At 38.6% G+C, this 23224-nt stretch overlaps 1 protein-coding gene across 2 annotated transcripts in view; it reads right to left on the bottom strand.

The window, feature by feature from the left end:
- LOC107104735 (fragile X mental retardation syndrome-related protein 1-like) overlaps positions 1-13741 on the bottom strand; it is a 19866-nt gene extending 6125 nt beyond the window's left edge. Inside the window, exons 1-11 of one of the 2 annotated variants that reach the window (XM_015404820.1) lie at positions 13044-13741; positions 9087-9139; positions 7720-7813; positions 7562-7633; positions 4312-4460; positions 4083-4176; positions 3705-3821; positions 3108-3278; positions 2937-3015; positions 2701-2810; positions 2293-2379 (exon numbers count right to left, since the gene is read on the bottom strand). In XM_015404820.1, coding sequence (XP_015260306.1) covers positions 2293-2379; positions 2701-2810; positions 2937-3015; positions 3108-3278; positions 3705-3821; positions 4083-4176; positions 4312-4460; positions 7562-7633; positions 7720-7813; positions 9087-9139; positions 13044-13094 — 1077 coding nt within the window. In that variant the 5' untranslated portion in view covers positions 13095-13741. Of the gene's footprint in view, positions 1-2292; positions 2380-2652; positions 2811-2936; positions 3016-3107; positions 3279-3704; positions 3822-4082; positions 4177-4311; positions 4461-7561; positions 7634-7719; positions 7814-9086; positions 9140-13043 lie in introns of both variants that reach the window. The other variant, XM_015404819.1, reaches the window with a different exon arrangement.
- Positions 13742-23224: the final 9483 nt, after the last annotated feature.

A 23224-nucleotide genomic window follows, 5' to 3' on the forward strand; every position in this document is an offset into this window, starting at 1 on the left:
TATGATCAGTCTGAAGATCAGTCTGATTTGTATTGTTTAAGTACCTCAGACCATATTTTTAGAGTTTCTTCCAAAATTGCATTTTCTTAGGTTTTATTTATTCTCTCTTTTTCTCCAAGCCTGGTTTTTGTTTTATTTGGGATACGTTTAGTTCTATTTGTTCCCATTTGGCTTCGTACTCAGGAGAACAGCAATTGATTACGTATCTTAGTTGTGCAGCATAATAATATTCTTTAAAGCTGGGGAGGGCTGAGCCAACATTTCTTTTATCTAGTTGAAGCATCTTAAATTTCACACTCTGTGTTTTACCTGCCCAAATAAATCTGGATATTTGTTGGTTCCACTTATTAAACTGAGCTTCTGGAATCTTCATTAAGTAATTTTTTACATTAAGGTCTGAAATGGCATTAAACTTAATTAAATGTAATTATTGTGGCATTTAAAATTCTTTATTTAAAAAAAAAGTTTGCAAAAACAATTTTGTCAGATATATCGCAAAATCTTTGCGCGGAACTACATCCGGTTGATCCTAAAGCCGTATGTTCAGAAAAGAAGCTTGAGGTAGAGAAAAAGGTAGAGAATGGGGAAAATGCTATTTTCAACAAAAGTGGCAGGAAATCGAGGAATTCGGGACATGGCTGCAGCCTGTCAACGGTAAAGATGATGAATTTTGCTGAGTATATATGAGATTCATGGGTACTTGTTAATGGCATTAAAATTGTTTCTAAGAGAATTAAAAGCATTAAATTCTAGTTAATCATTCCTGTATAAACCCTGAAGTAAAAAATATGTAGTTGTCAAAATCAGCTGTGCATTTTTTTTTTTACCTTGTTTTACCTTGTTATACAAGTCTTAATTGTATTTTTTGGTAAACCTCCACTAGGTGGCAGTCAAGGCTCAGATGGCAGTTCTCATGAGTAACTAAGAAAGTAAATGAAAGTTTCTACACCCCTGCTCACTTTTAAACTCAGAGTGGAACTAGTTTAAGTTTTGTCCTCACATCTCCAAAAACCTCCTGTAATGAAGAAATGAACAGCTCAGGCTGCCAAACATGTTTAGACTCTCAATTCGGAAACATTTAAGACCCAGCTACATTGGCTGACTAATACTTCTACCAAATGAAACAGATCATTCCATCAATTGATATTCTGATTTTTTTCTGAAAATGATCGTTCTGAAGATGAAAGAAATGAGCCGCAGCGTCCAACACAAGTGTGACAGCTGACTCCACCAATGACAGCTGAACGCTATAGGAGGCGAGAAGGAAATGAGGCAGTAGGCTTCGAGTTATCTTTGGAAGCTGAGGGTCCAGATAGCTTGTAATCTACACCCCGGTATACCCTTTACCCAGCCCCACAGAGAGGATCTATTAATAAAAGCACATGAGGTAAGGACAAAATGCAGCTCCTTCAGCAGCTTCCCTCATGTGGCATTGGGCAGGCAGGAGACAGGTGACAGCTATAAGATGATCCACCAAACACACCCATGAAGGGGAGGTGCACTTCCTACTAATGTATTTCACATCCTAATAAGGGGACACACTTAAGGAATAAAGGACGTTGTTGCTTCAAATCCACCAATAATAAAAGCGGGAGTGGACCGACATGAATCGATTTCGTGTTATTGCTTATTACACTATTCAACAACATCATTGCATTTATTTTCCTTTCTGAAATTTCAAATAATTTACCACGGTGTTGCCATTGCTCCTCTGCTTCAGGTAGAAAAGCCCACAATGTTGAGCTGCATCACATTCTCAAATACCACACTGTGAAGCCCTATCTCCTGTCCTGAGGCACATACAGCAACGTTGGTGATGATGTGCAGCCATGTTTGGAATACAATGCCCATCTTGTCAAGACAAAAGATTTTATTTTGTTCTCATTTGATGCAGCATGTTCTCACACCTTTGCGTGGTGTCCCCTACAGTTCCTATGGCAAAGCACAAGCAGGATTTCTTACAGGTTACTTAAACCACATATCACTCTTCCAGAACCACCAGCTTGGGATATTGCTTAATAAACCGACTCTGCTATTAGGTTTTACACATTTTAATCTCATCTCTGTCTTCTTGACTTCAGTCTTTACTAATATGGTAAAATCTTGTGGCATGTGGGAGCGTAAAATTTCATCCTGGGGTATCCAAGTTAATCCTCCCTTCCAAATCAAAGACTGCTTTATACATGTCACAGAAACCGCAGAAAAAATAACTTTGTGTTTAAACTTGATTAATTTTTTAGCGCCGGCACTAAAAGATGAAAAATGAAAAAAGAAAAAAAAAGGTCCACCAACCTGGAGGTAAGAAACATGGTACTCCAACAAGGCTTGAGCATTGCTGATGTTCTCCTTAGTTCCAACAAACACAAAGGGAACCATGCCCTAATAAAGAACAACAAAGAAGTTTAGTGTTGTTCACAATAAACATCTGAACCAAACCGAAACATGTGAATCTATCAGCCAAAACCAAAAGCTACATGATGGCTATGAGCTGTATGGCAAACCATACTGAAAACATAAAAGCTAAAGCAATAACAGAATAAGGGAAAGGAAGATGCAGAGTGAAGCAGCATAAAAGCAGACAGCACATACGGCACAGAAGCTAAACAAAGGAGTAGGCGGTGATCTGAGAGACGAGCTGGACGGTGCATTCACCTCTTTGCTGCTGGCAGTGTCGTCTCTGCCAGCCCCCTGCCTGCCTACCTCCTCACGGGGGAGCTTTTTGTCGTTGTCTCCCTCGATGCGGACGCGGACCACACCAGACTTGTCCACTATCTCCTGAATGACTTTGCCGTTCTTGCCGATGACTTTGCCTGTAGGAAACACCAGTAAAGACTGTCAGAAGAGACCAGAAACTGCACAGAACATTAGAAACATGAAATATTGATCCAGTCTGAGAGAACAGGGAGTCTTAGGGGGAGGTTACGCTGCTCACTTACCTACAAGGTTCCTGGGTACCTGAAAGTAGTCTTCTTTGAACTCAAGATATTCTCTAGCTTGCTTCACAGCCTCAGGGGTCTGTAACACAGGAAAGAATTCATGACAATAACCAGAACTTTAGAAAAAAGTTCTCACCAAACAACAGCAGAAAACCTCAATCAGGGGCTCACCTCTCCATAGATCCTAAAAGTACAACTTTTCTCTTCCAGCTCAATGGCTGTAACACCAGGCACCTTTCTGGCCTGCTGGATGTTGGCACCATGGGAGCCGATGGCGAGACCCATTAGGTCCTCCCTGACTTTGACCTCTTCTTGGTATGCTGCCGCCAGTTGCTTACTGGTCTGAAAACGGAGGAGTACACATCTATATGCTGACTTAAGGATCAAGTTAATATCACTTCAGCAATAAGTCTGCTATTTCTACCATGTAATCAAATGGGTAGAAATAAACCTTTCACCTGCTACTGATTTTGCAGATAAACTATATTCAAATACATCTGTATTGAAAGAAATTGAGATATTTTTATTGGAGATAATACCACTATGTTAGCAGGGAATCCCAGCCACTAGGATGATCCAGTTGGGTTGAAGTACTGAAGGGTTTTCAGCACTGCAGAACTGCTGTAATCATATTGAATAAACCTAATTCTAAGCAAGGCATTTGATTTCTTTCTGAGGATGTTTTGTTAATGTCTACCCTTAAATAAATAAATAAAAAAAGTAAGGCTGGGAAAAAAATAATTATTTCTTTTATCAGATATACAATACCTCCAAATGTTTAGTGGCTTCTTCGTTGCGGGACATTAGGATGAGTTTGGTACGGATGCTGCGGAAATGCATGTCACTCAAAAGTGTTGCACGCTTTATGGTCGTCTCATTTGTGGACTGGAAATAAAAACAAAAAAATGTAATCAGGATACCTACAAATTAAGCTAAATAAAAGCTGTTGGAAATATATCTATTTATTTTCCATAAGTTAGAACAAGAACAAAAGAAGAACCCTCCACACTGTTTACATTTGATCACTGCTGCACTTTAAGAAATAAAAAGGTCATAAAAGCTGTACAAAGCAATAAAGACAATAGTCATCAAAGTTCTAAAATTTTAGCTGAATTAATCGACAAGCATATTCATCAGACTACTAACCAGAACAACGAGCTCATTTGTTTGAGCGCTATAGAAGATGCAGTTAGCTTCAATTGCTTTTCTGAAGTCCTTGTGAATCCCGTCAGTTGCACATCTGCCAACAACAAACACACGCATGTCATGACAACTAGACCAGATTTAAAGAAGCTGTTGAGTTTCATGTGTATTCACAGTAAAGAGAATTGGTGAAAAAAGTAATAAAATAAATCAAGCAGCTTGACCAACTGACATTTCCCTCAGGTCTTCTGGGATGGGGATGGTGACCTTGTGGAAAGTGTTTCGGGAGGCAGGACTGTTGGGGTTGAGAGGCCTGATGCGCTCTGACGTGACAATCTCATTATATGTGGCATCACACGCTGCATATTCGATTACGTAGAACTGAAAGAGCACAAGACATTTATCATATAAACCATACGTAGCCTAATGGAGAGAGAAATATATGCTTAGCAGAAGAGAAAACAGATGAAATCCAAGATCAGGGGTGCACCTAACAATTATTTAGCAAATTGATTAATCTGTCAAATCACTTTTCGATTAATAATCGGATAGCCTTAAGGAATATTTTCTACGAAATGAAATCAGGTGAAACTAAAACTTTGACTCGAGAAGCTTTATCTTAAATGCAAAATATTTAGATTAGGGCTGCAACTATTATTTTAAAAATCAATTAATCAGTTAATTCGTTTTTCGATTCATCGATTTATAATCAGATAGCCAATTTTTTATTTTTTTTACAGAATCAAACGAGGTGAAATTAAAAGTTTTAAACAACTTTTTTTTTCTTAAATGCAAAATGTTTATAAATTTTTTTTTTTTACAATTTTGATATAATTACTGCTCTAAATGGGTTGCTTTGTCAGCTAAAGGCATGTTGTAGAGTATACCACAGTTAAGGATTAATCAATACTAAATGGGTTGACGATCATTTCAATAATCAATTAATCATTATTAATCTGATAGTTTCAACCGTAACAAAGACGGTGTTACAATGAAAAGTCTAACAGAGTCACAGTAGCAGCTTCTTGTCAGCCTGCTCTGTAGACTGTAGTTCTGCCCCCACTATCTGTCATTTCAACTTCCCTAGTCTGATTAGGGAAGTCTGATTTCAAGTCATAAAAAAGGTTTCTTAGCCATTATTCTATTCAAAGCATATTGCAGCTCAGTTAGACTTAAACCTAGACTAAACTTTATCCCTTTTCCTTAGGTGAATTCTGGTTCCAGTAGCTTATATAGAGTACAGACTTAAAGCAAGAAGCCATTAAAGATAAAAATACACTAGACAATATAAAAAGAGTGTATATAATACAAAAAAGCACAAAAAAAGAAAAAAAAATGGCTACATTCATACTGCAAGCCTTAATGCTCAATTCCAATTTTTTGTGAAATCCGATTTTTTTGCACTGCGGTTCACATTTCGAAATATATGCGACTTGTTTGTGATCTGCTGTGTGAACTGCATTCATACAGCTTAAGTGTCCCGCATGCGCAGTAGACGATGCAATGACATCACAATCAAGCGTGCTCCATGTTTACGGAAGTAAACATGGATGGTAGTGCTGGAGGGCATCTTTCCCAAACCTTAAAAACTCAATCTTTGCGTGACTGTTAAACAAGAAGCAGAATAGTGACCTATGTCAGCTCCTAATGCCATTCAGGTCGGCTGAATGTGACCTGACCATTCAGACACAGTCGCATTTTAAAAGATCAGATGCGCATTTGATTCAGGACCACACAGCCAAGTGGCCTGGGTCACATTGAGGAAAAAAAATAAATAAATCAGATGNGTTTTGTTCAGTCCTGAAAAGATCAGATACAGATATATTTTTTGCATATGGGCAAAAAAAAAAAAAAAAAAAAAAAAAAATCGGATTCGTGTCATTTCAGGCTGCAGTGTGAACGTAGCCAAAGATGTAAAAATATCTGCACAGTAGAGAGCTAAGGGAAGACTACATAGTAGTCGACTTGGATCATTGTACTTTTAGTGTAGAGATGTACTGACTTAATAAGTGAAAAATTACACAGGCTACACAGTAGGTGGCATGCGTTACACAATAGGTAATGTTTTGCATAAGATGTCCAAAGAGGAGTTGACCCCTGTCCCTCTTCCCATCACCTCCTTCTTCCCTATGCAGTATTTAAGTCCCCAAAACATCATGTGGTTTTGGACCAGAGTTTAGTGGAATTATTGAGTATTTTATATTGATAATTTGCAAAAAAGAAAAAAGCATGTATTAATCCCAAAGGAAAATCAAGTATACTAACATCCTAGATAGAGCTTTTTTTTTTTTTTTTTTTTTTTTTTAACAGACAAAAACTGTTTTTAAAGTTTATTGCACCATATTTGTATTCTTTGTACAGTTCTGGTTTAACTATAGCTCTGAGTGTTTTTTTAAGAAAATGCTATGTTAGAATCTGTAAGCTCCACTTAACAGTTATTTGACAACTTAATGATTTAGCTATTATTTCAATGATGAATTCATCAAGATTAGGCCTATTGTTTCAGTCCTACATAAATTGAAAAGACAAAGCAGTAAGTGAAGTGTTCTCCCCTACTCTCTGGCTTCAGCAGGACCCTGAGCTGTTTATTTTTTGAATCTCTCGATCAGTATCTTGTATTACTCAGCTCTTCCTGTAGCTGTAAAAAGCCTTAATCTTTAACTATCCCCACTGTGTTGGTGTCACATCTCCACATCAGTCTCATCTGTCCCCGGATTGGTATTCATTTGCAGTTTCTTGAAGCCACCCTGCGCCCCCTCTTAATGTATGTGATGTATGTGATTAACACTTTGTACTCTATTCTTGATTACAATGCAAACTGTAGTTTACAGTTAAGATATATTGATTGATCATCTGAACTTGGGACAAATGTACAGAGATTTGCACCCTGAGAATATTGGAAACTATGTCAAATATTTCCACCTTTAAATAAACATTCTGAAGATGGAATTTAAATTGTTTTTGAACTGAACTCAAGAACCATTCATCTCTAAAATAGCAGCTGTTGCTTTACTCCTTTTAAACCAGTCTCAAACTTTACTACTACGGGTTTTGATATTCATAAGAGGAGTTTTTGCAAGCCCAAGCTAGATGTCTCTCCATCTAGCACTCAGAGTAGCAACAAGTGAGGGTATTTAGGCAAATATCTATGTGCCAGAGTCACATTAACAGTCTACTAGTTTTGTATCTGGTTGACAAATAAAAATCTATTTAGCTTGTAAATTAATGTTGTTCTAGTTTGATATTGTCCCTGTATGTCAGAGAACAGCTAAAATCCTGCCTCTATAGGAATGTTTTACAGTAATCAATGAATCAATAAGATTCAATTAGATGGCTTCTAATTTTCCTAAATCCATAAGTTCACAGATAGGTTTTAGTCCTCGGCTGTCGAACTTGACACTTCTACTAACTTCTTTTCCTGTCAGCAAATTGTCAAATAAAGGCCACTAGTGCCTAAAAAAGAACGGTTAGCAGCCACTTACCTCCCCCTTCATCATTCTGACCCGTGCCAGCCACCACCCACATGGCTCCTGTTCATTGGCTCTGGAGTATACCTGGAGAGAGCGGAGACCTTGTTAATTTCACAGGAACTCCAGGTGTATGGCCTGGGTTTGAATGAAGCAAAGCAGCAGAGCCTCACCTCCACCTCCTCGCCTTCACCGATATCCTTGTGGTAGTCGGCAGGTGGAGGCAGCCGCACGTCGCTGAAGGGCAGCTGTCTCTCAGGCTGCCAGCTTCAACAGAATGAAGAAGCAGATGTTTAGCATCTTTCAACATAGCTCAATTTAACGTGTTTTATGGTTCAAACTTCAAGGTCCTTTTTTAAATCTCATGCACATTTATACTCATCAAAAGGAACTCATTAAAATGCAAAATGTATCTAATAAACCGGTCTTGGATTTAAAGGTGCACCTTTGTTGTAGATTGGTTGTTTTAATTGGATAAAGGCATTATATTGATCAATATATAATTATTTTCATGAGTATCAAATAAGAGCTCACTCATGCAGAATCGCTGTAAAACTTTTTTTTTAATCACTACAAAACACCTAAGAGTCACTGACAGATTCTCACACTGACAACATTTCCAATACGCCCCATTTGCTCAGAGAATATAAAGAGACATGAACGGGGGTTGGGGACAATCCCAAAATGACACTGGTGATGGTAGTACCACCCCCTCCCAACACGCATACCTCAAATCACTATTTTTAGGACGACCACATAATCTACACTTGGGGCCATGAGGGACCAAAGCAAATGGTGAGTGGGCGGGGCTTGAAAGAGACACGCGGCCACTTAAGGACTAAAGAAAGTCATGGCAGCAGTACGGTAGGGACAGACACAGGAAGGACAGAATAGTTTAAAAAAATAAAACGTCTGCTCAAGACACAGATGCTTCCATAGGTTCTGAAGAGGGACATTTTAAATGCCTGGAGCAGTTACATCAGTGTGTGCTTTTCTTAAAGAGACCACGGCGTCCTTGTGTCATCATACCCATTATACTCTTCTGTATTTTGCCATTTACAACCAAACCCTTCACAGTGTGGGATTTATGTGAAAAAGAAGTAAACAATTGTTTTTTTTTTCTTCTGCAAATATTGATCTAAAAATGGTAGAGGCAGCATCATGCTGTGTTTATGGATACTTTTCTATGGATGATTAAAGCATTTGAATGGGTCCCAACATCCCAGTCAAAGTCCAAACCGTTAGTTTGGAATCTGGAGAGATTTGATTGTTGCCACAATGAAGGAAACTGGTGGTTAGAAATCCAAATCTGGTAGGGAAAAAATTCTAATTTATTAAAAAAATATATAAACAATAGTGCAAAGTGTTTGTATTTTAAGTAAAAAAAAAAAAAAATCCCCTTTTCTTTACGTTTGTACACCATGAACTAAATCGAAAATTAGATATGGAACAAGAAAAAAAAGGTTAGGACTATTATCTAAAGCCACAAAAGCTATTAACTCATTTAACGTGAAAAGATTAACAGAAAGCACACACTTACTTGTTTTCAAATACAATAGTGAGTGAGTCTTCATGGACATCTTTGATAAAACCCTAAAATTGAAAACACACACACACACAAAAAAAATCATTTGATTAGCACACATGAGCAGAAACATAAGGATGTGGATCAGTTGTATTAGAGTTCCTGATTGTGAAAACTGGCTTTAAGGCAACACCACCAATAATGCCACCGGTTCTAGAAAAGAGCTGCTTTGGCCCCAACAGAAAGCCAAGGCAGCTCGTTGCTGCTGACACCGTTATCTGGCTGTGAATGCTGTGTTGGATGAGGTGACGAGGAATACCAACTCCATTTGACAAGCAGGAGCACCAGAGAAATCTCCTCTCTCACAAACAGTAAGAAAATACCACAGGCTGCTTTGTCCAAGTTGGGTTTAATAAATTAAATCTTCATAAGATCAGGTGCATGACAGAAGCAAGTGCGCACATCGTCCAGCCTAAATGGGTGGAGTTGGTTATATTCCTTTAGAGCAGGGCTCACAAACCTTTTTAAGGCTCAGGGCCATTTCAAGGGTACTGAGTCATAGGAAGGCCTACCAATACTGACCCATGAACTGCAAGGGTCGGCGTTTGGCTAAGCTTTGTACATTATAAACATTCTATTTATATAATAATTATATAAATTATAAATAATATAATTATAATAGAATAAATGTAAAACTTAGCCCACTGGCAAGTTGTTCTATTTTCAGAAGACTCTGAGGGCACCCCATGTGATCCTTGTTGCCCGTAGGAAACACGTTGGTGACCCCTGCTTTAAAGATTTAGAGAAGCAACTCATTTTTTTTTCTTTTTCTAGGGGTAAAATGTGTTATCAACCATTTATAAACATGTAACATTGACTCCTCACAAAAAGCCACATTGTTCAACTGAAACTGGTAAACACTAACTTGTTTTTTCTGTTGGTGTGGATTTATTGTTATTGCTTTAAAGAAAATCTTTTAAATAAAAACAAACAAACTGAGTGGATTGTTTAGATCAGCAGCTAATGGGAACAGATATGTTGTATTTTATATGACAGCAAACAGACACATTGGGAGAATCTGATATTTCACAGGAACATTATGTCTGGTACCACTATGCCCCACCTTTTATTCAAGCTACATTCACTCAGTAGCAGCAGTATTTTTCTCATTTCTGCTGGAGGTTACTTTCTGTTAAAGTGAAGCTTTCCTTTCCACCATCGCTACATGCATTCGCTACATATTTAAATGTAGATATCAACACAACCTGATATTTATTCGATTCCAGCACTCTATTTACTTGAACGTTCTCTTACTACTGATTTTTTTTTTTTTTTTTAATGAAGCTGTCATGATCTCTTCAATACAAGAAAACATGATATGTGTATCCCAAAAGGCAACAAAGCTGGTAGCTTTTTACTTTGCTAATTCCCAAGAATCTAATTGGGTTTCATGTGTTTTTGAAGAGGCCAACGACAATTCATCTCAATTTATTTTAGCGCCAATCCACAACACGTCATCTCAAGGCCCTCTTTAGAGACAATTAAACCAGACAGTCAGACTGGTAAAAAGTTTTCTATCTAAGAAAACCAACAGATTCCATCGGCTCACTGATCCGAAGGCAATCCCTCAAAGAGAAGCTCTACTTTTTGCGTTACAACAGAAGGAGCACAAATATCTTTAATGCAATTGAAGCATCTGAAGTAGGGTGCACTGTCCATTTCACCTACAAATTAACTAAAGGTAATAAGGGGGAAAATTATTGTTGTTCAGCCAAAAATTGAATGTTTTTTGGAGCCAGTCTTTTCGAGGTAATCTATTTTCATGTGAACATCTTTGACAACAGTATTATAGCCATGCCGATATTTGAATAATCAAACAAATCAGAGTTTCTTAACCCTTTTCCGTAAAGCTGAAGTAAAACAGAGACCGTATTAGCTATTGCAGCTCAGTGAGTCTGTGTCACAGGATCCACTCTGGATAGCTCCCTGAATGGAGGATTAATCCATCATTTACACTAACCGATCCGTGCCAAGTTCGGACCGAGCTTGGAACTGTTAACCGTGCCAAGCTTGGTTCTTACAACCGTTTACACATCACTCTAGCACTGTTCTTCACCCCCCATTAGCGGTCCACGGTACTACAGTAAAATGAGTCAGCTGACTATACATCGGAGATAATGTGGTCTGCTCATACGCTCTTTGTTATCAAAGAACCAAACGCCAGATTAACAGCGCAGAGCCCTACTGTTGAATTAGTACTAGATTTACTGCAGTTTGGTTGTGTCTGCAATGATCCAGTTCAGTTCCATTTTCACTCAGCAGTTATCTCGGTTAGTGTGCTTGGACCGTTCTTGGCATGGGTTCAAATTGGTAGTGTAAATGTGGTATAAGTGGTCCTGGGCAGATTTGCACATAGACAGTTGAACAGAGTAAATTCTATCAGAGGCTTCAGCCATTACAACAGATCCTTAGAGACAAATATGGGTATAAACATTTAGGTGATGGATTGTTGCAACACTTTAGCAGCCTTGGGATCACAACATCACTGACCAGCAGGACCAGAAATCCACCATCACTAAGAGAAAGCAAGTGCTGCCATTTCCAGACCCTCAGTTTGACAGCAACAATATTAATGTTGATTATGTTATGTCTTGTTACTGTAAAATGTTGGGAATCCTGATCAGGTAAGCATTAGCTTACCTGATCAAGCTGATCAAAGCAGGATCTTGAAGAATGTTGCTGGAGCATTGTGAAGGTAGAGCAAGTTAATCAGCCGCTTAAAAAAACATTTGACCATCTTCTAAGTAGAGGACCAAATGCAGGTTTAAAACGAGTCATGGCGTAAAGCAAAATCATGGAAAACCCTGCCCTAACATGACTCATGGAAATTAGTTGGAGCCTTCATCATGAAGTCATTTACAGTGATTGACCATGTGCTTGATAAAAAATGCTAGCTCTTCAAGCTACACAAAAATCTCACTTTCCTCAATAGAAAGTCTCATATTTACACACCAAGAAACAATACACAACATGAATGAACTCACTGCTATAGGACTATCCCATGTAAAATAAGTAAGCAATGGAAAAATGAGCCAAACAGTGTATGGTGGTGGAAAATGTGGAATCGCCCCAGAGTCAAACCTGTCAGCATGTAAAACTAAACAGCAGGTGAGGCAGCATGGGAGTAAATATAGGATCACTGCTCCAACTGTGGTGTGGTTTGGCTGAGCAGCAGAATGCTGCAAGAGAACAGCTGATAAACATCATTGTCGATAACCAAAGTCTCATTAATGGTTTGATGCTAAACCAACGTGTCAAAACATACTCTTTATACTCTTATAGGTGTGTAGAATTAAACCTAGAGCAACCGAGTTTGATAACTAGCCGTTCATTTACTGTGAAACAGTAACAGCACATGGGTATGAAGTTGCTTGTAGAGACTTTGGCAGAATTGAAACAGAAACCGTTTCTTTTCAAATGCGAAACATTCTAATCATGGGTGTTTTCTTGAGATGCTCTGTTACATAACATAGCTCAAACCTGTGTCAGACTACAAAGTTAAACTAAGGTGTGTAAGGTTTGATGTAACACATGGGAGCTAGACAACAGCTGCTCAGTTTGAAGCTGCTTGGTCCAAATTGAAATGCAAGAATCCCATATTTTCTGATTACATTGGATTTTTATTTTACTCAAAATGTTACTTGGAGTTTTGATATAATTTACTTATAAAAGAACAGACAAGGCCCATACATGCTGATGACAAGTGTACTTAGCTTATTTGCTAAGTCCTGCTAACGGTTTTCCTTAATGGGAAAACTAATGCATTTGGTCCTCCTCCTTTGCTAACCAGATGCTAACGTTTAGCTGAAAACCAATTAGCTAGCTTTTGTCATGACAAAAACACAAAGGACTTTTTCCTCAAACGAAAATTCAAACTTGGAGAACAGAATAGGACCACAAGAACCAGTTTACCTTGTAAAAGGCCCCATTTGAGCCGCGAACCTCCACGGCCAGCCCGTCCATGCTTTTCGGTAGATCCCCACGGCTGTGTTTGTTGTCCGTAAACGTTGCGACTCCCTGCGAGTCCGGAGCCGTTCCCAGCTTCACCGGCCCTTCGCCGCTCTCTGGCCGCTTCGAGATTTCCAGTGTTACGGGTGGAGGGGGAAAAAAAGGTGGAAGGGATAGAGGTGAAAGGGCTGGATAGATGGGTGTGATGGGTATCACAACAAGCAACGCAAATGCTGTCTACGGTTGGCAGCTAGTTTACGAAGAAGGGGGGGTGGGGGGTGTTTTTGGCCAAATGTGGGATTCTGAACTTAACTGAAAGGCACAAACGTAAGCGGAGGCTTAACTGTCGGATGCGCGAGGACGAGAAACACCCTAAATTATGTTAGCTGCTAAATAAATAGCTGGGAGGCTAGCTCTCAGAAACCAGACGCCGTCAGTTTTCAGGGATGAAGCTAGCTGGCTAGTAGCCGGGCTGCGTTCTCTTGTGGCGCAGACGCTGCATTCAACAACTACACTGAGGTCGTCACCGAGGGGGAGGGTTTCTTTAACCTCAAGTGTAATTTTCGGCGGTGTCTCTTTCTTAAATCGCGTTTGAAACGTGCAACCGCCCGGCGACTATCCCTCACCAGCCGCCCGACCCCTCAAACACACGCCGCTAGAATGAGTTGGATCAGGTCTGAATGACCTCAAACACTCCTCCCCTTCTCCAGAGAACCCACCCACTAGAAAACGGGGGTTTCTAATAGGCTAAGCTTCTTGCCAGTTACAAGATCCTGTCCACAACTGGCCCCTTAAATAAGGGCTGGTCCCTGTGGGAGACCAATAAGTGGAGGAGCTTCATATCTGAACCCAATTCATTGGCTTGTTTCCTTGTCAGTTGAAATCTCACTCACACTGACGGCTCCCCGTACTCCATGTTATCCATTGATGAGAGAAGAGGAGCATTCCCTAGCAAGTCGGTCTGTGGAAGGCTCGGCTAGAATTTATTAAGGTGCGGGGGAAAGTTTTTGCCGAGATCACACAATACTGCTGTTCAGTATAATCTGGATTTATTAAATAAAAATAACGATGATCACAACAATAATAATAGAACATACACAAAAATGAAATTATTTTATGAATTGTGCTGGGTTATAACTTTTGTAGGGTTTTGTTCATTTGTGTATACTGTAATACACCTTTATTTTCACTGTGTTTTCAACACATCGAATCCGAGTTTGTGTCCTAACCACCTTGCAGATTATTATGTCGGGTCTGATCATCACCATCAGGGGTGGATTTAGGAAATTTGGGGCCCTAGGCAAAGACGGGCAGGGGTCCTCTAAATTGAGAAGACAACACATAAAACAGACCCATTATACAGATACAGCTGCTGTTTGTTTGGACCTTTCAGAACATGTGCTGCAAATGGACTGATCTAGAGATGGTGAGATGAGGCCTTATGAGGCATTGAACCGTTTGGCCAGATTGCTTCAACAACCCCCACTGTTCATGAAGCTTCATGGAAAAATGTCACCAAAATAATTATCTGTGATTTTTTGCGATTGTTTTTCTTTAAGTTCCTTTGAAATTGTTAATGGTTGGTGTGTATAATAAAATCTTTTGTTAGTTTTTTGTTTTTAGTGTAAAATTTCTTAGAACAATCATTTAAGGTGTTTTTCTGACATTTTAATGAAATAAACTCAAGCAGACAGTGAAAGTGTTTGTGCAAATTGGGCAATGATGAGCAAAATGAAAGGTGTGAGTCATTTTTATACAAACATTTTTCCACATTTTTTGGTTTTAATCGGGTTCAGCCATTAGGAGACTGGTTGGTTAAAAACAATCTGAGATGCCAACGAAAAATCCGTTAGTTACATATGGAGCTTTTTCAGCTAAAAATGGCAACAGATTGTACATTTAGAAAAGTTAAAAAAAGCTGGGCTTCTCAGAGGACCATTACTCAGAGTTACAGATTAAAATGAACACATATCTGTTGTTTTCTTATTGAACAGAAAATCAGATTGCAGAGCTGCTAGATATCTGAAAAATGATTTTCTCTTGCATCACTGGGACAGCTGCAGATTTAAAGGTGAAACAGATTTACTGGGATATGCAACATGCAATAAAATATATCTCCAAGTTTACAAGAAAAAACATGCAATGCTATAATAAAATTCATCGTATCTTTTTGTCTTTTGTAGTTCAACGAGATTCAGAAATAGTTGTGTCAGCAACCCAGAGACAGCCAGACTCACAGGACACAGACTTAGAATTAAAATATAAGAAACCTACAAGAATTAAAGCCCAAACAATAAAAATCAGTGTATAAATGATTTTTGAAATATAAGGTTCAATATATAGACTTTGGCTGTCAACGACATATTGGAAAAATTGATGGAAGCAAAGTTGTGTCCATTCTAGGGATGCATGATATATTGATGTATAAGTATTGATGTATCAGTAATGGCTGTTATTCGTCATATTTTATACATTAATGTTTTAGAGCCCTTTATAAAATAATGCACTAAAGGCAGGCATCTGTCTGTATCTATAAATACCACAAATGTATTGTGGTTCTCTTGTGTTCTCAACTATAGGAAAGCATTCAATAAATATATCTTTGAGCTCATTTTTGGAAAATATAAACCTTAATGAAAGCGTTCGGGTTGAGTAGCTGTAGGTCCATCAGCCACCATCCTTAGAGTGTTCCACCAGACTTGGGAACAGGCAAGTCACATGGCAGCCCACAGAGGTGTGACCAACCACACCCTTCTCTGTGAGGACAGAACAAAACCACAGAGGAAACAAGATTCTTTCTCTTTGCCTCCTCTCCGTTGCCCATGAAGCTGGGGTCCATCTCCTGCAAGATGGAGATCTGGGCCCCACAAGACCCAGATCTCAAGAGTCCCAAAAGAAAAGTCATCATTGACCTTTCAAAACCAAACTGCTTCAAAACAGACCTTTTTCAACACATTTCTCTTGAGTTTCAGAACTTGTAGAGCTAAACTGGATGAGAAGCCTGCCCTGGATGTGAGCCACTGGGACAGAGGGAGAGCCTGCCTTGCTGTGGCCTGCCTGCTAAACTCCAACTGGATGGAAACTCAACCTTTCCAAATGGACATGGACAAAAGAGGTTTGCAGGTCTGGCATGATTAGGGACCGAACAAACAATATGTTTGATGATGTTGATCATATCAGGTGTTCACTGATGAGTAAGGACAAGGCTTACAGGATAGACTGCATGCTATGGTATGCTATACAGTAACACGTGTTGTTGAAGCTTTGACAAGCTTTATTTCACTAAGTGTTTAATCACTGATATAACATAAGTGTTCATGTGTTCCTCAGATGCTCATTACATTTCCATGACCAAGTATGACCCAGAGTAATTTAGTGGAATCTGGATGTCTATTCGCTGATAGCTATTTCAAAGAGGGTAAAGGATCATTAACTACAGGTTATTGGTTCTTGATTAAGCAGATAATTAAAAAAAAAGCATTATTCGGCCAAATAATGTTTTATTCGCCTCATGGATTTGCATTGTGTGATTGTGAATTTGTCTGAAAACATTCCAATTGCTCTAAATTAGTGAAAAGCTAATTTGATCATATCCCAAATTCTTCCAGATAAACTTTAGTTTCAAACACAAGATCCATCTTAAACTGTAATATGGTTTTCAACCATGTTCCTCTTCCTCTTTGTACATAGTAGTTTAGTTTAGTTGAGTTTCACTAGTATTAGTTGAGATTGTTAAACTGAAATATGTTTGACTGGGGCTGAATGATTGTTGTTAATAAACTCATATATTTTGAACAGAAGTTGTGGTGAATTTATTCCATGTAGGTTGTGGTGGTCCGTCCAGTAAGGCACAAGGACAAAGGCATATAAAAAGTATTCTCTATTTATTTTCCAAAAATAATCTTCACAAAAGAAGGGCTTACATCAAATCTCAAAAAAATATAACAAAATGTACCCAAATGAAATCAACTAAGGCATACCTAACTCAGGATAACAAANCTGGTTGGTTAAAAACAATCTGAGATGCCAACGAAAAATCCGTTAGTTACATATGGAGCTTTTTCAGCTAAAAATGGCAACAGATTGTACATTTATATAAGTAAAAAAAGCTGGGCTTCTCAGAGGACCATTACTCAGAGTTACAGATTAAAATTAACACATATCTGTTGTTTTCTTATTGAACAGAAAATCAGATTGCAGAGCTGCTAGATATCTGAAAAATGATTGCATCTCTTGCATCACTGGGACAGCTGCAGATTTAAAGGTGAAACAGATTTACTGGGATATGCAACATGCAATAAAATATATTTCCAAGTTTACAAGAAAAAACACACAATGCTATAATAAAAATTCAAGGTATCTTTTTGTCTTTTGTAGCTCAACGAGATTCAGAAATAGCTGTGCCAGCAACCCAGACACAGCCAGACTCACAGGACACAGACTTACAATAAAAATATAAGAAACTTACAAGAATTAAAGCCCAAACAATAAAAATCAGTATATAAATGATTTTTGAAATATAAGGTTCAATATATAGACTTTGGCTGTCAACGACATATTGGAAAAATTGATGGAAGTGAAGTTGTCTCCATTCTAGGAATGCATGATATATTGATGTTGGCATCAGTATTGGCAGTTATTCATCATATTTTATACATTAATGTTTTTGAGCCCTTTATAAAATAGTGCACTAAAGGCAGGCAACTGTCTGTATCTATAAATACCACAAATGTATTGTGGTTCTCTTGTGCTCTCAACAATAGGAAAGCATTCAATAAATATATCTTTGAGCTCATTTTTGGAAAATATAAACTTTAATGAAAGCGTTCGGGTGGGTAGCATCAGCCACCATCCTTAGAGCGTTCCCACCAACTTGGGGCCCTAGGTAACTGCCTAGTATTGCCTAATGGTAAATCCCCCCAATCCCCATTGACTCTCATGGCTGCTAAATGTCATGACCTTGTCCGACATGATGAACCAGCGTCCATGTTCCATCTTGACATGATGACCAGAGAAGAAGCCGAAGCTTTGGTGAATAACAGCTGGGGGACCTCTGTGCTCGCCCCCTTTTCAGCCAAGGCATCCACAGGCAAGTCACATGACAGCCCACAGAGGTGTGACCAACCACCCCCCTCTCTGTGCGGACAGAACAAAACCACAGAGGAAACCAGATTCTTTCTCTTTGCCTCCTCTCCGTTGCCCATGAAGCTGGGGTCCATCTCCGGCAAGATGGAGATCTGAGCCCCACAAGACCCAGATCTCAAGAGTCCTCAAAAATGAGTCATCATTTACCTTTCAAAACCAAACTGCTTCAAAACAGACCTTTTTCAACACTTTTCTCTTGAGTTTCAGAACTTACAGAGCCAAACTGGATGAGAAGCCTGCCCTGGATGTGAGCCACTGGGACAGAGAGAGAGCCTGCCTTGCTGTGGCCTGCCTGCTAAACTCCAACTGGATGGAAACTCAACCTTTCCAAGTCGACATGGACAAAAAAGGTTTGCCGGTCTGGCATGATTAGGAAAATAACAAACAATGTGTCTTTTGATGATGTTGATCATCTCAACATGAGTAAGGACAAGGCTAACAGGATAGACTGCATGTATACTATACAGAAACACGTGTTGTTGAAGCTTGGACAAGCTTTATTTCACTAAGGTTTTAAACACTGATATAACATAAGTGTTCATGTGTTCCTCAGACGCTCATTACATTTACATTACGAAGGATGACCAAGAGTCCTTTAGTGGAATCCTGATGTCTATTCGCTGATAGCTATTTCAAAGACGGTAAAGGATCATTAACTACATGTTATTGGTTCGTGATTAAGAAGATCATTCAATAAAACATTTTTTGGCCAAATAATGTTTTATTCACCTCATGGATTTGCATTGTGAATTGGTCTGAAAACATTCCAATTTCTTTAAAATTTGTGAAAAGCTAATTTGATCATGTCCCAAATTATTCCAGATAAACTTTGGTTTTCAAACACAAGATCCATCTTAAACTGTAATATGGTTTTCAACCATGTTCCCCTTCCTCTTTGTACATAGTAGTTTAGTTTAGTTGAGTTTAACTAGTTTTATTTAAGAGTGTTAAACTGAAATATGTGTGACTTGGAGCTGAAAGAATTTAGTTAATAAACTCTAATATTTTGAACAGAAGTTGTGGTAAATTTATTCTGTGTGTGCAGAATTAACTGTTTAACCCTGATTAGTGCTCAAATCACTTTTTCATTTTATTTTTCTAACACACACCTATTTGGGCTTGTGTTCATAAACAATATATAACAGCCGAAATAATATCAGATTAAATAAGACATTTTATCACCCCTCACGTCCAGCTGGCTGGGAATAGAATAGAAAAGAATATAATATAAAATCCCAACATTAATGTGACATCCTACATGGAAGAGCATTGAACATAAAATCACAACAAGATGCTTGAAGATTTAACAACCTAAGACTTAACATCAATATATATCACAAAAGACATGCTTCTCCGCTTTGACTTGAATTCTAATGACTTGTGACTTGATTTGAACCTGCTATAAAAAAAAAAAAAATCTAAGAAAGAGATTTACAGTGTGTGCTTGTGTGACGTTTCATGGATGGCTTATTATTACCTGTAGTAAATGACTTGGAACTTAAACACTAGGCCTCGGACTTGACTTGGAACTTGTTCTTAAATTTTGACTTGAATTGAGACCTGCCAGTATTTAATAGAAACTTAACTGCAGTGAATTGAGAAGTACTTGTGACCTTTTAAATGATGACTTCCACCTCTGGTATATGCTATTTAAGTGGGTACTCGAGTCCCTCTGTTGTACAGTGGTAAAAGTCTTTGGCTTTAATGGAGAAGTCTGGTCAGAAAGGAGTAATCAATGGATCATTATCTATATCTAAAACCAACACGTTGTAGTGTTTCATGAATTCAGTGTTAATCAGTAAAAAAATAAAAACAATGATTTTCATTGCGATCACTGAGTCCCGGACCGGACATTTTTGGCCATTTATAGTAACACCTCACTTCTGACATCTTCCGGCAGTGACATCACGCTGCGGTAAGCGTAGCGCCATTCTTCCCACTTTACAAGCAAAATCAATGGGAACTATTAGACACAGCTGCAATCATCAACATTTATTTAAGATTTCGAGAGGACTTCACCACTTAAATATGCGAGAGCTATAGTTAAACTGACAATGCCCACGTGCATGATAGTTGGATGTTATAATAAATCGGGTAAAAGTGAAAAAGAAATTAATTATTTCACCTTTCCGATTCATGATCCACCACAGAAAGGTTCGTCCATGGATTGTGAACTTAAAGAGGGAGAATCTGAAGAACTTTCAGAAGTCTGAATTCTGAATATGACCGGACTTCTCCTTTAATACGAGGAACTGTTAATGAATCCAGGTTGTATTTGTTAGACCATCCAGCGTAAACACAACTTCTAATGACCTGTTGTGGGAACCTCTGAACAAGGGAGCAGTTGAAAGACCAATCGACTTAAGGGGTTAGTGCACAGGGGAGTGGTGGACCGGGGGGTTAGAGCAGGGAAGGTTGCAAGTTCCCTTGTTTGAATCCAGAATGCTACCTGCAGCCCACTGCTCCATAAGGGGTGAGTTATATGAACATTATACTTGACTTCAATCACTGAGACAGTATACACAAAAAAATCATGGATTGATTGGAAATAATTTTCTATACTTAATTGATTATTAATGCCTTTACGTATAGACTTAATTGCCCTGAAATTTAATGCAAAGAAAAAAGAAAAATACTAGATTACATATCAGCACTGAACTAGACTTGACTTGGTTAGGTAAAAGGTTACAGAGCATGCAGTAATCACGGATTAAACCTCAAATTAAACTTCAAAGATTCAAGATCAGTTATTTCTACCTTACAAGCCAGAACAAGGAAGTTTCTATTGAAATAAAAAAAAAATAGTGCACATCTTAATTTTCAGTGAATTAAAGTTCTATATGGTTCCTTTACTTTTTACTCTCTAAAAGAAAAACTCAATGAAGCAGCTGCAGTTATTCAACATGCTGTCCAAACCAGACTTGAAATGGTGATATTAAGAAATTAAGACACAATTCCATTTTATTACACCAGCTGTCCTTCTAAAAGTAAAGTAATCAATTATTGTTTATCATGGCCTAGCTAATTAAGTGTTTTACAATTTGTTTCTTGTTAATTATTTTTACAGACAATTGTGGTGTGAAAGAAATATTCTATATGGATAAATGTTAAGAATTTTGATTCAAAATGTAGAATTTTTATAAAGATATATTATCTCAGATGAAGACATTACTTTTAGAGGCTATTTCTGTTCTACAACCTTTATATTTTGCCCTCATTACATTAAAAATAAAAGCCTCTTTTCAAAACAACTATATTTAATTTTGATAGATACCTGCTACTAATGGGTAAAGGGTAACATATGTTATAAGATTTACTAAAAAAATATGAACACTTTATTTGACCCTTTATAACATCCACTGATGAGCAGACACCTCACTAGTTCAACACAAATGAATATGANTTTTGATAGATACCTGCTACTAATGGGTAAAGGGTGAGACATTATGTAAGATTTACTAAAAAAATATGAACACTTTATTTGACCCTTTATAACATCCACTGATGAGCAGACACCTCACTAGTTCAACACAAATGAATATGAATGTCTGTTGCCTATTCTCCTGCATTTACTCCAGGCAAATCATTGTGTGTGTTCATATTAAATTGTGACAACCTAGCAGACAATGGAAACTTTATATTCATCATGGATATTGTGGATACTCAAAGGGACCGCCATCCAGCTCAATACCAAGGTAAGGTGAAAAAGTAGAAAAAAAAATCTTCTCAAGAAGGGGCTACAAAAAAGAGCAGAAGAGTGCTGAAGTTTTGTGTTTTGGCCACAGGAGGCAGTATCATTAGATAACTCAGTAATACCTAATTAAGTAACCACCCTTTTATTTCTTGATTTAACTTTTACTGCAAAGAAAAACACAAAACCTTTCTAAAATATAGATTTTTTTTTTCCAGTGAGATGATAATACTGATAATACTTGTAACCATTCCTGTCTGCTTCTGCTTCAGGAGCTGCTGTGTGCAGTTCCATCACATCCCTCCCTGCTTCCTCTGCTGCTCTGGCAATCAGATCTCAAGATCTCTTCAACTACCAAGAGTTGCTGTACCTGGGAGGGGTACTTGGGGTCGTGGGGGAAGGAGCAACCCGGTGACGGTATGCAGCGAGTTCAGTCCGGGGGGAATTTCAAAATCGTCTGGGATTTTTCTCGACTACAGTTCAGCAGATTAGAACCGTGAGCTCTGGGGCTGGGGACAGAGCGACCCAATCTGAACTGGTGATGGTAGCCTGGACACCGGTGGCCCCGTGCTTCCCCCTGCTTGCCCAGTAAGGATGCCCAGTAATGCCCAGTAAGGGCTGCGTCCTTTGGGCTCAGACTGAACTTTATAACCAGAGATTACTGCCTTTTTTGTTCTAGCTGCGGAATTGCAGATTCTGTCTGCCTGAATTCTCGGTCCAAAGTTGGGAGTTCTGACAAATAGAGTCGAGCCTCTCTCAAAAAACTAGGCTCCAGAGCCCAGATTTGTGTGGAGCTGAACCTGACTATCTCTAGTCAGTCCTGCTCAAGTTCTAGGGCAAGCTCAGGCTCCTTTCCCCCCACGAAGGTGACTTTGCATGTCCCCATAGCCAGTTTGAGCATCTGAGATCAAGTTGCCTCCACTTGTGACTGCTTCCAGATCCTATTTGCACCAGTCCCTCATTGTTCCCATTGGAGTTAGAGGGCTCACTGGGGAATGGCCTCACATCACTCATTCAGGCTTGGCCTGGTGGCTCCTGCAAGGAGTAACACAATCACCAGACGTTCATAAAGTAAACCCAAACCCAGGCCTGCCTCCAGGGTGAGGTCTGGGCTCCACCTTACAAATATCATAGAATCACTAATGTGCTAATAAAGACTTTCGAAGACAAATTAAACAGTTATTGTTATTTGAAACACTGATATATAATATTTCCATATTTCCAATAAGAGTATCAAGTTGCTTTATTTTTAAGCCAAAATTAATTATCAAGCACTAGTTATAAACACATTGCATGAGACTGAGGCCCC

The sequence above is a fragment of the Cyprinodon variegatus genome, unplaced genomic scaffold (genome assembly GCF_000732505.1).
Source record: "Cyprinodon variegatus isolate N-32 unplaced genomic scaffold, C_variegatus-1.0 Scaffold1864, whole genome shotgun sequence".
NCBI classification, from domain to species: domain Eukaryota; kingdom Metazoa; phylum Chordata; class Actinopteri; order Cyprinodontiformes; family Cyprinodontidae; genus Cyprinodon; species Cyprinodon variegatus.